The 15,109-nt window shown below is 40.9% G+C and overlaps 1 protein-coding gene across 1 annotated transcript in view; it reads right to left on the minus strand.

Annotated features, from left to right (window-relative positions):
- LOC134537839 (aquaporin AQPAn.G-like) overlaps positions 1 to 15,109 on the minus strand; it is a 154,000-nt gene continuing 138,891 nt past the window's right edge. The window contains exons 5-6 of the mRNA XM_063378698.1: positions 12,978 to 13,058; positions 1 to 4,557 (exon numbers count right to left, since the gene is read on the minus strand). Of these exons, the coding sequence (XP_063234768.1) occupies positions 4,450 to 4,557; positions 12,978 to 13,058 (189 nt within the window). The 3' untranslated portion in view covers positions 1 to 4,449. The remainder of the gene's footprint in view (positions 4,558 to 12,977; positions 13,059 to 15,109) is intronic.

Consider the following 15,109-nt stretch of genomic DNA (forward strand, 5'->3'; position numbering starts at 1 on the left):
TAATTTTATAAGATTTTATTTCTTTAAAATCACAGGGAACTCTAGCAATATCTAGAAATAACTATTTACAAAGATACATTTAGATAGTAGTTTTTTCAAACACTTGTTTAAAATCTTTCATAAAAACATTTTCAAGAAGATAATACATATTTTTCCAACAATAAATATCTATGAAATAAATAAGTGTACTAGTTGTATAAGACTATACTAAAACACCAAGAAAACCTAGGTAATAATACTCAAAGGTACAGTATGTACATTATTATATGTGCAAAATATTTAAAAACTATACATTGTATAACTGTCATCACTTTTGATAAAGACATATTTTTCATATATATGAGTACATTTTTGTGATATGGTGCTTTAAGTACAAATGAATAAAGTGGTTTTTATAAATGAATAACACCGAATCCTAGCATAAAAAGTCTCTGAAAACATTTTTATAGTGAGCAGGAGAAGGGAGTCAACTACTAGTAACATACCTGGTAGGTAAGGAGCTAGGCTTCTCATTGGTTGGCAGTTATACAGCAGACAGTCAATGCAGGGTGGCAGGGATGAATATGAAATGCAAGATCTAAGCTGTTGACTATGCTCTTGTGAAATATTAATGAAGAATGAATAGAATAGAAATACAATACATATTGTTCGTGATAGGGGTGCTAATTATTATTATTATAATTTTTTTCTTTCGGTTCACAATTTATTGAGGAAATATATAGTAAGCAACTAAAACAGCCATTGTCTAGTAGTGAAGGATTTATATACGCTCCTTCCATGTAAAGACAGTTGATAATCCAGAGTGCAGGTACATGAAAATTTTTTTTGTGAGACAGAAAATTATTATTTTTTGACTTAGAATACAATTTCGGCAACCAGGTAAGTGCAAATGAAGGGAAACACTATAGTATTGTCTTTTTGAAGTTTCTCTGTTGTTTTTTTTGTTGTTTTAATTTTTAATCAGAATCTTTGAAAATAAATAAAATGGAAATGAACTTAAAAAATTAATTTAATGATTTGGGAGTGGATTTTATGTTTATGATATTTAAATCCACATTCAAAGTGTTTAATTATCACTGCCATACGTAAGGCATATAAAAAAAGTGTACCTCTTTAGATCTGTACTCGACATGAAAAAATGCATGCAGGAAAAGTAAATTAGTGTAACTGCAGTGCTACATTATGAAAGAATGGTCTTAAGTAAAACTGTTGTTTCGGTACATCATGGATACATGTAATAGTTAATAGTACATAAATTGTAAACAAAGTGTCTCCCTTTCAGCTCTTAGTTAGCACCATAAAAAAGAACTAACAGCAAGAAGAAGAAGAAGCACAGTTTCTTGTGTAAGTAACCGGAATGTCAGGAAACAAAAATACCAGTGTAAGTGAGGAGAATGTAAATTTAAGGTTATACTATATGGACACTTAATTTGTATTGTATTTATTTTATTTTTATAAACATAATTTAAAGGAAATGTAAGAAACTATATTTATCATAGTTTAAACTCTTAGTTACTTTATATGACGGAAGTTTCTGGGAGTATTTTTATCTCACATACGGTTACTTGTGATATTGTAAATCAATGTTTATTTAGCGTGCTACTAATTTGCCTACAATGTGGTATTGTTCCTGACATTACACTAATCATTATAAGATATGTAATATGTGTGATAGATTAAGAGAACATTGCTACAAGCAAGGAAGTAAACCCAGCCGTTATAAATGATTCTAATAAAGACTGTAATTCAGGCAGTTTGGCATTCTTGCTGCTTGAAAGTAGCAGAGATTTCTTGTAGAAGCACGGGGGATGCAAGAGAAAAATAATAAAATATGTTTTTGCATTTGCTTGTGGCCAGCAGTTAAAAGGTGTTTACTAGGAACTTAGGTGTAGCCGAGAGTAAAGCCCTACTCAAGGGCTTCGATAAGGATTCCACCAGAACTGCTTGTTTCAGCCTGTGTACAAGCAGCTGTGGGGTCCTACGATACTGCACTCGCAGCTTCTGTTGCGGAGTTCACTTTTTGTGGTGATTACCTAGTACTTTGTGAAATGAATATTTTGTGTTATTACGTAATTCGGTTTTGAATTGAATCACAGCTCAAGCTGACATGTCATCAATAGAACACCAACCAAAGATTGTCTGACCAAATTAAATTTCCACCTGGTAGGGAACCTTCTACAGAAAATGGCACGTGACTGAACATGAGAACTGCCATGAGAGAGGTCAGAGGGCTGCGACCTGCACACACACACTTCTGCCCGTCCGCCGATCTCCGTAGCGTAGTCGGATGCACACCGGCTTACGGTGCTAGGGGTCCTGGGTTCGAGTCCCGGGTAAGGCATGGGTGTGCCATAAATATTCTGATATTGGATAACGAGTTGAAATTTGAATTCACACTGAATATAATGACCCTCTGGCTGTTGGCGAAAGCTGTAGGCCACATAATATATATATAAAAGAAAAATTCCGCCCGTCCTGGCCTATGCTCGCTTGTTGCTGTCCTGAGCTCAGTGGAGCGGCCACAGTGCAGCTGTTCCACAGCTTTCTGTGAGTGCTGGTCTATCATGTGTTCAAACATATGTGCAAGGTTTTGCATTACTTTTTGAAGTGAAAACTTCTTTAGCCGCGTTGAGCGATTTGTGGTAGCGGCAAAACTTATGGGTTCGTGTCACCGACATGCTGTAGTAGCAGTAAGTTAAGTTAATTTGACTACGTGAATACATGACCTAGGTCTAACATCACTGGTAAGTCATAGCTAGGTAATGAATTTTTACATACCACTGACATCTGTTGTGACTAAAAAATGATGAAGGATAAATTATATCATGTTGACATCGTACTGATATAATACCAAAATCATTTTCTTACGTACATTTGGTAGAAATGATGTCATATTACACATTTAAAAACAAAGTTTTACGTTTTCACTTCTGTTGACAGTTCCCATGACTGGCTACTTTTTTTATTAGTTTCAGCCATTATGTAGGTACCTACGTGTAATTATTTATGCATTTCCTTTTAGTGTAATTTTTTTTTTCAGATTGTTGATATATGTGTGCTAATATTTTTATTACTGCCTTCACTTATACAGTAAAAGAGCTTGAAGAATTTGTTGCCAATGTTAAAAAAATTTTTTTTCTTATATTGAAGGTTGAATATCAACTGTTTGTGGACTGCCATGGTGTGAACATTAAAATGGCCTGCTGTTCAAGTTGAATAACAATATTTAAAACTAGGTATTGGTTAAGTTAAAAGTAATAATGAGTTCAATATTACCTACTCTTTCTTAGTCGCAAACACACTTGCTCAATAAAATTACTCCTTAAACCACTTCACATATATTTTGGCTTCAATATCTTCTAATGTAAGAAATAATGAGTTACTGTATCTAATAAAGCTTCTGGTAGGCTTGCTATATAAAATTGTTTATAAAATGCCGTCATACTACCTAATAAGTTTAACAATACAATCACTAACTACTTATATTTCAAAACTATTTGCAGAGATGTGTATCTTAAAACATCCTAGAGAGAGAATGATTTGGCAGATAAAGTTTGTACTTACATGGTATTTTTAATTCTTCAATAAACCTTTTTTTATAGACCACCTTGAAACCTTCCATGATCTGAATGAAGTTCATTGCAGTTATAAGCCTCTTTTTCTGTGGTATTTGTGGCTAATCGAGGGTGCAGTGAGCGATCGGTCCTATTGCACCCTGTTGAGGGAGTGGCACATGGGTGGATCTGTGTGTACAATCTGGTGGATGCCAGTTATAGCAGGAGCTCTAGCTGGTGCACTGCCCACTGCTGTTATAACCTCGCTACAGCCTGCACTTGCGCTCATTCCTTAGAGGCACGCGGCAAGTGGCCCAGCAAGGCTAGGGACGATTGTACTGGTCAGGGTCTCTCTTCGCAAGGGACAAGGCCACGTACATGCCTAGTGAAGTGAGCTTGCACAGGAAACCCAAATACTCTCTAAAGAATCAGGCATCCACACGTACAAAGAAAACAACTACAAGTATTGGTTAAATGGAAAATAAAGTATTGACAATGTAAAAATTGGTAGTGATGGTTTGACTTGTGAAGATTGTAGTGAAATATCTCGTGGGCTGAAGATGGATTTGTATTCTTAAAGATGAAACTTGGTGACAAGTAGTTGTGGCAGATGAGCGACATGTCTCTCTGACTAAACAAACTAGCACGCGTGTCAACCAGCCTCTCTGCACGAGGGCTGTCTCAGCGCTGCGGACGGAAGGTTAACACACAAGGTCGAGTGCAGCGGAGTCCTTCTTGAAGCAAGTCTCCGCACAGTTCTTCCCACATGCCGGTTCAGGTGGACTACGACTATCGTGAGACTATGAACATTTACTGCTACGTTCCTCACGAGGACGGATCCAGTTCCTAGTAGCACTCGCTGCAAGGGCTGGCAGCCGGACAACATGGCGGGGGCTCAGAAGTCGTACGAGCTGGCCTCGTCGTCGCCCTTGCTCGCCTGGAAGAGCAGCCTGTAGGTCAGCCCGGCCAGCACGCCTCCCGCGATGGGGCCGGCCCAGTACACCTGCAACCCAGCACACGCGCGCGCTAGCAGCCACGCCTTCAACCTTCACTAGGCTCTGGCAGTACCGCGCGAAATGTTCCCAATGCTACGTACAAGGCAGTTTCTGGAGCGAGGCGCGACTCGCAATGGCAAGACATTCGAGTGAAACACTTGTTTGCTTGATAGCACGAACAGTGTTCTGAACTGGCATGCGCGCTACACGGACACTTTCCACGGTCCCAGAGCTGAAGTGAAACTCGCTCTAGTAAGTCCCTAGAATTGTAAACTTTGAAGAGTTAATGCCTCTTAAGCATATATCAAGACATATCACATCTCTTCTAACAAAATTAAATCTTATTGGCTTAAATATGTAATGAAAGGGTCTGCAAGGTGGTATTTAAAGCTATTAATGAGTTTTATTCAGTTGGTAAGTTTTAATTTATGATTATTAGCTATTCCTTGTAAATTTTAGTACTGCACTAATATATTGGTATGCATATACTGCAGCTTGATGTGTGACAAAATAAAGCTACTTGTGATGAACATGTCAAAAACAAAGTAGCTGCTGAACCAATGAGTGAGATTAATGAAATATGTGATTCAGGGTAATTTTTGGTAATGTTATTGTATCTAGTACTTGGATAAAACAATAGCCTCTATTCGCAGCCTGAACGTGCTGTGATGCGCCTGCACGAGGGTAGCTCACAATGCTGGAGAAATTAAGATGGTATTATTGCCGAGATACTTGAAGTAAACCAAGGTCTGGTTCCTGACGGTTTGTGTAACTGGCAGAAGCCATTGTCACATCGACGTCAGGGCAGCAACAAACCAACAATCCAATTATTTTTCAATACGATAACTAAAATGACTGCTTTTCACTTTTTTATGCTACCTCAATGTTTCTAAAAGTAATTTTCGCACCTCAAACATTGTTCTAGCTGTAGCCACTATGAAAATATCCTTTAGGGATGACATATGATAGAGATTATCCTAACCACTTTATGGGAAATATAGCAATTGTTAACCATAAATTATTAAAAAATATGTTTCGTTTTATAAATATATTATTAGAATGAGAAATCCTGCAATTAGTTAAAAAAAAAAAAAAATAGAATTGAACCCTAACTCTGCATTTCTTCGCTGTTAAGCCCGTGGTGGATGGACTAATACGGAACTACGGCTAGGCGCCTGCTTGTGTTCAGGGGCATGTGAATGTCACTGCACCTCGCACAACTTAATTTTGGCAGCGGAGTCTTCTGCCTGGACTTCGTTGTGGGCTGAGGCGGGCGTAGTTATGGCAGCATCGGGACTACATCCATGCACCCGTATAAATAAACAGAAACTTTGGTGGAGATAACGTTTGACGTCGTCCGGGCTTACGCCCATCTGAGCCCGATATGCCATCACTCCTAGTACCTCTCCTAGTGACATTTTGAACATCCTCGGGTGACATGCGTGTGCGCCGCTGACGACCGCCAGAGGGCGCAGTCAAGCCAATAACATATGACAATCAATAGTGTAAGTTTGTTTTGTGAAGGTAATTAATGATCAGTCTCGTAAATCTCTTTGGTTTTCAGTTACCGTAAACAATCAGACGTTTAACTATTTAAATAGCATTCAACTATCAGACCTGGACTGCTGAAGGTCATTTTACATTTTAGTATTTGAATTGTAATTGCTACGGAAATTATAAAAAGGGTGTTATGATTTAACTGTATTGTAACTTTTAAGAAAATTATTTTGACGTGACAACGTCTAATAAATCGATGAACGCCGGCTACACGCACGAAAAAGTGGCCCCTAACGCACATTGTCCCACTACGGATGTGTCCTGTTATGCTCATTGTACGCATGCGTGGCATCTCTCTTCCACTCGATTGGAACAACAATCGATTTGACTTTTCAATCATATTTTCGTCGTTTGAATTATTAATATTATGTAATTTAACGTTCGTCCACCGATTTGCAGCCGACAATATATTTTTAATTTCCCGCCTACCACTATAAGAAATAAACATGGCGGACTACATACATTTTTAAAACTCCCACAACACAAAACAAAATTTTTATAAATATACATACAACATCTGAAACAATTATATTCAATATGGCCTAGTGGCTGTTCGGTTAGCATCACTGACTACTAATCCAAAGGTTGATGGATAGAATCCGGTCCGCTGCAATTTTTTTTGGTACTTGTAAAAATAAATACGGCGTGCATGACACTTCAAAAGTAATAAATATATTTGAATTAAAGAATGCAAATAAAAGTATCCATACAAAATACCAAAATAGTGATAATTCAATTAAAAAAAATGATACACATTTATTCATAAAAGTATGCAGAGTTAGATTTTATCATACAAAAGATAGAAAAATTATAAAAAAATTTCTTCCTCAAAAAATATAATATTTTTAATGCCTAAATGGTTTGGTTGCAAAAACCTATTACGGCTCAGTCTCAGGCCGAATATGATATTTCATTTTCTTCTGGATCAATCATTTCATCAATGTTTTGTTATGACGTTGTCACGTTAAACTATCGTCCGTAAACCGACTTTATAGACAACCAATTTTTTTGTTTTTAATCGGCGTATATCTGCGGCACGATCCGAGCTCGCATAACGGTACTGGAGTACATAGTAAATACGACCCACCTCGGCAGCCACGTCTCTCCCCAGTAGCTTCGCAAAGTCACCCGAGGTAGGATGCTTCCAGCACTCCGAGAACTTCACCTTCTTTGGTAATATCCGAGATAGGTAATTCTGTAATTTATCTCAATCGTTCACGTTCATCATCGAAGCCTACATCGATGGCGCGATCGCAGAGTTAATGCGTATTTAAATCCGCTCTCGCTGGAATCCGTCACAGCCACGAATGTTCTGGTCAACCACGAGATGGTTCGAACCTCCATAAAACCGGTCGTGAAGATTGTTACGAGGGACGTGTGTCGAGCAGCTAATAACAACTCTCAGTTTCGTCTTCCTCGTGTTCGCCTCATACCTGACCACGCGTGTGTTTAGGATGTCTGTTGGCGTGTGGGACGCCCTAAGAGCCCGGCTGCGTCACTGATCAAAGCGTGTCCGACGCTGAGAGCAGGCCGGCCCAGGGGATTAAGGGGCTTACGAGCCACGCCTCACATGGGTGACGTCACGATCCCAGACGTGAGAGTCTACCGGTTCAGTGCCTCTATGCGCGGTGGCGCCCATTAACTCCAACATCTATCCGATAACGAAAACCCCGGCCACGGCACACCATGTGTACTTTATCTGATCACATTTGACAACAAAAAAAGCAATTGAGTATACTCTATAGATTTAATAGTATACATGAAGCCAGTATTTGGGGCTTAACGCAAGAAGCGCACAAACATGCGTATGTGCAATAATATACTACGTGCTGTAAAACAGATGAGGAAAAGAGTGATGTGTTTCAGTTTCGTGCGGTAACATTTAACTACACAAGAAACATGGCAAACGAACACAACAACTCATGCAGACATACAGAAATGTGAAATGGACGTGTGAAATAAATCAGATATGATTTAATTTTAAAACAAAGAATTCCATTTAAATCGAAAGAGGGACTTGATTTGCTTGTCGTGTGTGTGTGTGATATATATATATATATGTGTGTGTGTGTGTGTGTGTGTGTGTATGTGTTGCATCACATTTGTAAAATACAATTTACATTAAGTAATTTGTTTGCAATGTCATGGGATCTACACATATTGTTTTGGAAAACACAAACATCTCAGCAACTGTACCGCAACAGACAAACGTTTCACACACTCATTACAGTAATGTATCACAAGGCACTTTAAAGCCTTTCCCTCGATCCACTGTTTGCGTGCGACGGCAACAATCTACAAGTGCTGTGTTTTGTCGGAATAATTCGGCAGCAAAGAACAACTGCGCAACTCGTGTTTTTTGTCCTGCGACCCACTGGCTTCTTTTTCGTCAAATCCAAATCTGAGGAGACGAACAGCTTGAAAAAAAAATTCAACAAACCAGTTGTTTGTCTTTCTTTTGTTTCTTTTCAAGAAGTTAAATACTTAGTTTATTCTCCACAAGTATTTCACTTAAGCGCACAAGAGTCACAGTGTTGAACTAAGCACACGGGGGCATGGGAACATAACATAGACACGCACGGTGGCCCTGCAGTCCCCTGCAGAGCTCGTGTGAAGGTCACCAGCTTTGAGGTTATGGTAGGCAGGCGCTCGTGCATGCTGCCGGCATGGCTCGGCCGGGAGCGGGAGAACAGAGGAGACCACGTGTAAGCCATGCACGGAGCGACAGGCGTGCAGGTAGTTACGTCTAGTGGCGCAGCTGGACCGTGGCGAGGCTGGTCTGCGGGGGCGGGGGCGGCGTGTCGGGGGCGGCAGAGGGGCTGAGCACGAGGCTGTAGGCTATGCCCGCCGCCGCTCCGCCCACCAGCGGGCCGACCCAGTACACCTGCGCCAGCCAAGCTCTGCAGTTCCTCTCAGGGCTTGTTGTGTCACACGCCTCGACAGTTCTACATTGGCTTACCACACACACACACAACACTGGGCGAACGAATAATTAGTTGCCATCAAACCTCACAAAATCACTTGAATTCACACTTTTTTTCGTTTTAAAATTACTATAAATATTAAACTGATAAAAAGATTTGCCGTAACACTTAGAATACAGTGAGGCAATGGGAAGGAAACTTCAAGAATCGCACGCAAATAAACACATGAACTGTAGAATGTGGTCGCTTAGTGTGCAACTGCTCCAAGATCAGAGCTATTGTTGTCGCCACGAGCTAGCATGGGTGAGGTGGACCACCGCCAGAGAGCTTTGAGGAGAAGAAGAAGGGGTGGCAAACCGCTAGGCCACGGTGCCCCCCTCCGTGCTTTGTGCCATTCAAATGTTTGGCTTCGTTTGGCCGGATAAGGTTCTCAATCATGGAGAGTGACAAACGTCAAAACATGAAGTTGGATTCAATATTTTAAAAAGTCACATAGAACATGGGCACAGTATGTGACCACCATAATTCCTAACACTCTGACTCACAACTACAAATAGTACTTTTATGTTCATAGGAGGGAGGTCGTGCTCATGGCAGGGAAATTAATATACGAGGGATGTTCCAAATTTCAGTTTCATCATTTATTTTTAAAGAGAAAATGGTACACCAGGTGCAACAAACAATCGCCATATGAATCCACACCCGTTGCTGGCACAAGGATGGAAGTAGCATGAGCGGAGGAGGAATGACGTACGCGCAGAGCGCCGAAGAAGAGAGAGTAGCAGCAGACCGGCTTGCCCGAGGTTATTCGAGTACAGATCAAGACAGCAGACAGACGTGTACTGACAACGTGGTCGCCAATGGAAGTGCATGCTGTTATCCAGTGTGAATGGGCATGTGGGAATAGTGTATCCATCATCCATGAACACCTGCAGACCGTGTATGGTGAAGAGGTCATGTCTCGTCAAATGGTTGGTCGCTCGCTGGTGATGCATGTTCAGTGAAGGAAGGCAGAGTGTGGAGGGTGAAGGTCGAAGTGTGCTTCCCTCCAAATCCACGAATGAAGACAACATTGCTGGAGTACAGGGCATGGTGTTAGCTGACAGGCGCATAACGGTGTGAGAAGTGGCGTCCACACTGCGTGTTGGTCGTGCTCAGGCCCATCACATGCCCCATGTGTTGGATTACCTAAAAGTGTCTGCAAGATGGGTGCCGAGAAACCTAACCCCGAATCACAAGAGTGCCAGAATGAGAATCAGCCTCGATCACTTGATGCAGTACGTGCAAGAGGGAAATATGTTCCTGTTCAAAATCATCAAAGGCTATGAGACATGGGTGCACCACTTCACCCCAGAAACCAAGGCCGCCCCAATGACGTGGAAGAATCTCAGTTCACCAGCGAGGAAAAAATTCAAAGTGTCACCCTCAGCAGGAAAGGTGTGATTCTCCTTGATTTCCTCCATCGAGGGACCATCACTGCGGCACGCTACTGCGACACCCTCACCAAACTCAGGTCCTCCATTCGACGAAAGAGACCAGGACTCTTGAGTGAAGGTGTTGTGCTCTTGGACGTCAACGCAAAACCACGCACAGCAAGGCACACACGCGATCAGAATCGTCGCTTCGGATGGGAGAGACTGGATCACCCAGTCTACAGCCCCGATCATGCCCCATCGGACTTTCACCTGTTCCATGCATTGAAGCCGCACTCTCGGGACGTCACTTCTACAACAATGTGACAGTGAAATTTTGCATTCAATATTACATTTGTTTGTAGTTCTAATAAGTATGATTCTCCCATGACAGCTGACTAGTAGCTTGTTAAAACTTTTTTTCTATTAAAAGTTATACGAGAGAATGATAACTTATGCAAAAAATTAGTTAACAGTAATTAAGATACCTCAAATCTTTTCTGGTGTAGTTAATGACAAAAAAACTAAACTATTAGACTGAAAGTTGAGCAAAATTGTTCCCTGCTTTAAACATAAATTTAAAATGTTTTATATAATTGCGTTTTTAGGGACTTTAGTTACTGCCTATCGTATAGAGCTTTTGACTACATAGCAGAAATGATTGTATTTAATGCCAGAGCTCTATCTCTCACCATTTTGTCTTACGTTTTTGATGTTAAATGTAATAAAAAATAGAAATTTCTTGCCCACAAAGAACATTATATTTTTATTGCATTTAAACACACTTTCAGACTTTGTACCCCTGAATGGTTCTACTCCCATCGAACACCTGTGTGCTGCGGGTGGCATTTCTTCCAGGCTTTACCTGGACCCAACTAGCTTTAGTCTATAATAGTCAGTGAGGCGCCAAACGCTGCCATGGCTGGCCAAATCCCCTCATAACACATGTTGCATGCTACCTCTCTTGCATGGCTAACACCCTGCATGATTAGAGCGTATAGGCTTCGGCCTGAAACGCAATTAAGTGTCTCTCCCTAACCCAGACCCCTCCCAAATGCACTTAGTTTTAAGTTAGGTTAGAAAAAAAACCAAGCACAGGTCAATGATTACCAAAAGGGAGGACAAGAGCCCCTAAAAAGGCTTGTACCTCACCCACGCTGAGGGATTACCCAATGATGAATTAGTGGCGGCTGAACACAGGCCTGTGACAGTGCAGGGACGTGATTGGCCCAGCGGGGTGTTGCGTCACAACACCTCCCTACCTCCCTCTTGAGAGGTAACCATTCAAGGCTTCGGCGATGACAGTATTTAAGTTGCTAGCTTTGAAGTGAACACAAAGGTCCATGTGGATCAGGTACTCCATGACAAATTGCAAAGAGTCCCTGGGCGGCACTCAATAGAATGCTGGCTCGGGGGCTCAAGCAGACAAAAATTTTCTTTCTACGTGAACACTTCTCATAGATCGGGATGCTAGTTTGAAAAATGGAGTGTAATGAAATTATAATAGAATTTGAAACGATATAAACATATAAACAGGACTTCGTATGTTCGAGTTGCGGATATACGGTATATATGTGTGTGTATGTGTTTGTAGGTGTGTGTAGGTGTGTGTATGTGTGTGTTATGTGTATGAATGTGTGTGTATAATTGTATATTTGCTTTCAATCTAAACGAAACCAAAGAAAACTTATAAATATTTTGCTTCTTATAAACTATTCCTGAGATTAAAATATTTTCTTAGCGTTATTCATTACAAATATGTTTATGTTTATCTCATAAAACAAAATTGTTTTAAAACTTCCAGTAAAATGAGACTCTATTACGCAAATTTAAAATATGTTTTATTAGAATGAAAATAATCATTATTATTGCTGTTTTGATTAAAAAGGTAAAATAGATACTCTAATACACTAAAACGGGAATTATATACTCAAATACTTTATCTATACTAAAAATAAAAAAAAGTTGGATGCATAACAAATTTAGAAAATATTCTCAAAAGGGGTTTGTTATTAATTAAATCTTGTATACGACTGAAAAATCATTGTGTCTATTTCTTAAGTAAACATTTCTGTAGTTAATCACATAGTTTTCTTACAATAGTAAAATATCAGAAATACCCTGAAATTGTGCGAGCGAAGACGTCGGTCATGAACCAGTCAAACAGGTTAAGCAAGTATAAACATTACGCCGATCCGTGCATTGATGAAGTTCTCAGAAGAGATAATTCAGTAATCAATACGTTAAGTCTGTGTATATATGTGCATAGCGTTCACCTGGCGGGGCACTGATGAATGGACAGTTGCGCGAACAAGGGAGAAGTGTGCCAGGGACAGACACCCTGTGGACAAGGGCGAGGTTGCGGCGGATTGCATCCGGGAGTCGAACCCGGGAGACGTCGAGGCAGGCGTGAAGTGACGGGGGCCCCAGCGCCCCGGAGTCACGACTGCTACCAGACTGCTCTCCAGTACTCTCGGAGGCGAGCGGGACCGAGAGAGCAGGGCAAGATGGCGCCTCGCCGGGAGGGGAACTCACCCAGTGGTTGGTCCACGCGCCCGTCATGACGGCCGGACCGAAGGTCCTGGCGGGGTTCATGCTGGAGCCCGTGTACTGGATCTGCAAGCACACGACCCGCTGCACTCCCTCCCGCGCGCCTCTTCAACAAGGCTATACCACTCGAGCGTACATACACGGCAATGCAACCACCTCTCTTCATCTGCCGCCAACATTTGAACGTACCAGGGTGTCGACACGTTATTTCATTTTCTGTTCACGAACGGTGAGTTTATTCGATGGTTGGTTACGATGTTCACATTAGTAATGAACTCAAAATATTTTAACGCTTATTTCTAAAAATCTTTAAGCCATATCGCTTCCCAACGTACATTGCAAAAAAAATCACTATATATAAAAAAGAATGATTTATTCGTTTCTGTTATTTTGTAGCAGTGTCCTCTTCACAATGTATCATATAGGTTTTTCTTTTAAAGCGAGATTGTTAAGTACAAGGATCTGGGATCCAGGCACCAAGCTTACGAGATACCTACTGGTGCAGGAATATGAAAATATAAGTAATTCACCAGAGGCAAGACTGGGATGAAAAATCGCTTCTTAGGGCGTACTGAAGAGGATGAAGGCCATGACTTACCGGTGCTACGAGCGGTATAGTGAAGTCAGTCAACACTTCCAAGAACGAGCGCAAGCAATTGGTAGAGACCTGCAAAATTCGCGGTTTCGATGGCCTTCAGGATAGACTGCACATACCCCTGTACACTCGGGCAAATAACGCAAGTTCATTGGCTGCCCACTTGTAAGTCGTCTCAGCTGGTTTGTCTGTGATTCGATCCTTCTTTGGTTGAGGGTTTATAACTGGTTGAGATTCGTCCAGATGAACAGTAAGCCAATAGCATAATTATCTAAGAGGTATGTGTGTTTCAATACTAGCCTATCACCGAATGAATCCGCGAATTTTGCAGGTCTCTAGTAATTGGATGTAGCACGAAGACACAATGCCCGCGCGTGACTCCAAACTGTGCAGGACAAGGCTTTCTGAAGCCTGTTGTGACCTGCGATGCATCTACGGCAGAGGTCACGCACGTCTCGTTGCTGCTCTGACGGCGTTCCTTCGCCCGAACAAGATGCGCCTGACATCAGCAGTGACCCAACAAGCATCCACCAAGGATCGAACCAACGGCAGTAACAATTCGAATCAATCATTGTATTAATAGGTACAATTCAAATGTTTTTTTTTGGAATTATTTACAACTTTTTAAGCTGATAGTTACAAATTTTCAAGTTGATGGTCAATGCCCAAGAAATGACCCGGAGGCTTTTATTTTTGCCATTTTGATGAATTTAAGTCCTAGCGTGGAAAATTAAGCCTCTCTGAGGAAATTGGCTCTTCTAAATTTTTTGGAGTATAAAATGGAAAAATGTTCCCTCGAAAAGTAAATTTTTCCCTCATAATAGGGAATTACGAAATTTTTACTTTTTTTTTTTTTGAGAATTTTCGGTGGAATTTTTTTATAAAAATTTAAATTTGCGGTCATTTTGGTTTAATTTTGGGTCAATTTTCGTGGAATATAAGTCGATTTTGGCAGAATTCATCGAACATTGAAGGTCAAATTTCACGGTCAAGGTCATCCGAGATGGCGGCCATGACATCACAATCAAATATGGTGGTCGGCACATCAGCACCTCATCCCTAATCCTGTGCCCGGATGTATTAAATTATACTACTATCTCTCTCACTCATGCCTCATAGCATAGTATACCGATATACATGGCCTTTCTTTAAATGATTCATGCAATGAGTAATTTTGATTTAATGCAGTTTTCTGCACATACGCCATTTCAGTTTTGCACTGTTTGTCATGAGAAAATTCCGAAAATCAAAAATTTTTCGGAATTTTTCCATGACAAACAGTGAAAAACTGCAATGGCGTATGTAAAAAAAAACTGCATTAAAACACGTCCTCTTGTATCATAACGCATACCTTACTAAAATAAAACTCGAGGAAGGCATTGTGAAGTGGCCACACAGTGGGATTGCCGTCAATTGATAATCAAAGATGGCGGCGTGGTCACGCGAGAGTCTGCAGCGGACGTCGCTCTGTTTTGCTTGGTCGAAGAGAGGGGCGGTGGGGGGGGGGGGGGGAGTCATGTTG

This window comes from Bacillus rossius, chromosome 12 (assembly GCF_032445375.1).
Source record: "Bacillus rossius redtenbacheri isolate Brsri chromosome 12, Brsri_v3, whole genome shotgun sequence".
Lineage (NCBI taxonomy): Eukaryota > Metazoa > Arthropoda > Insecta > Phasmatodea > Bacillidae > Bacillus > Bacillus rossius.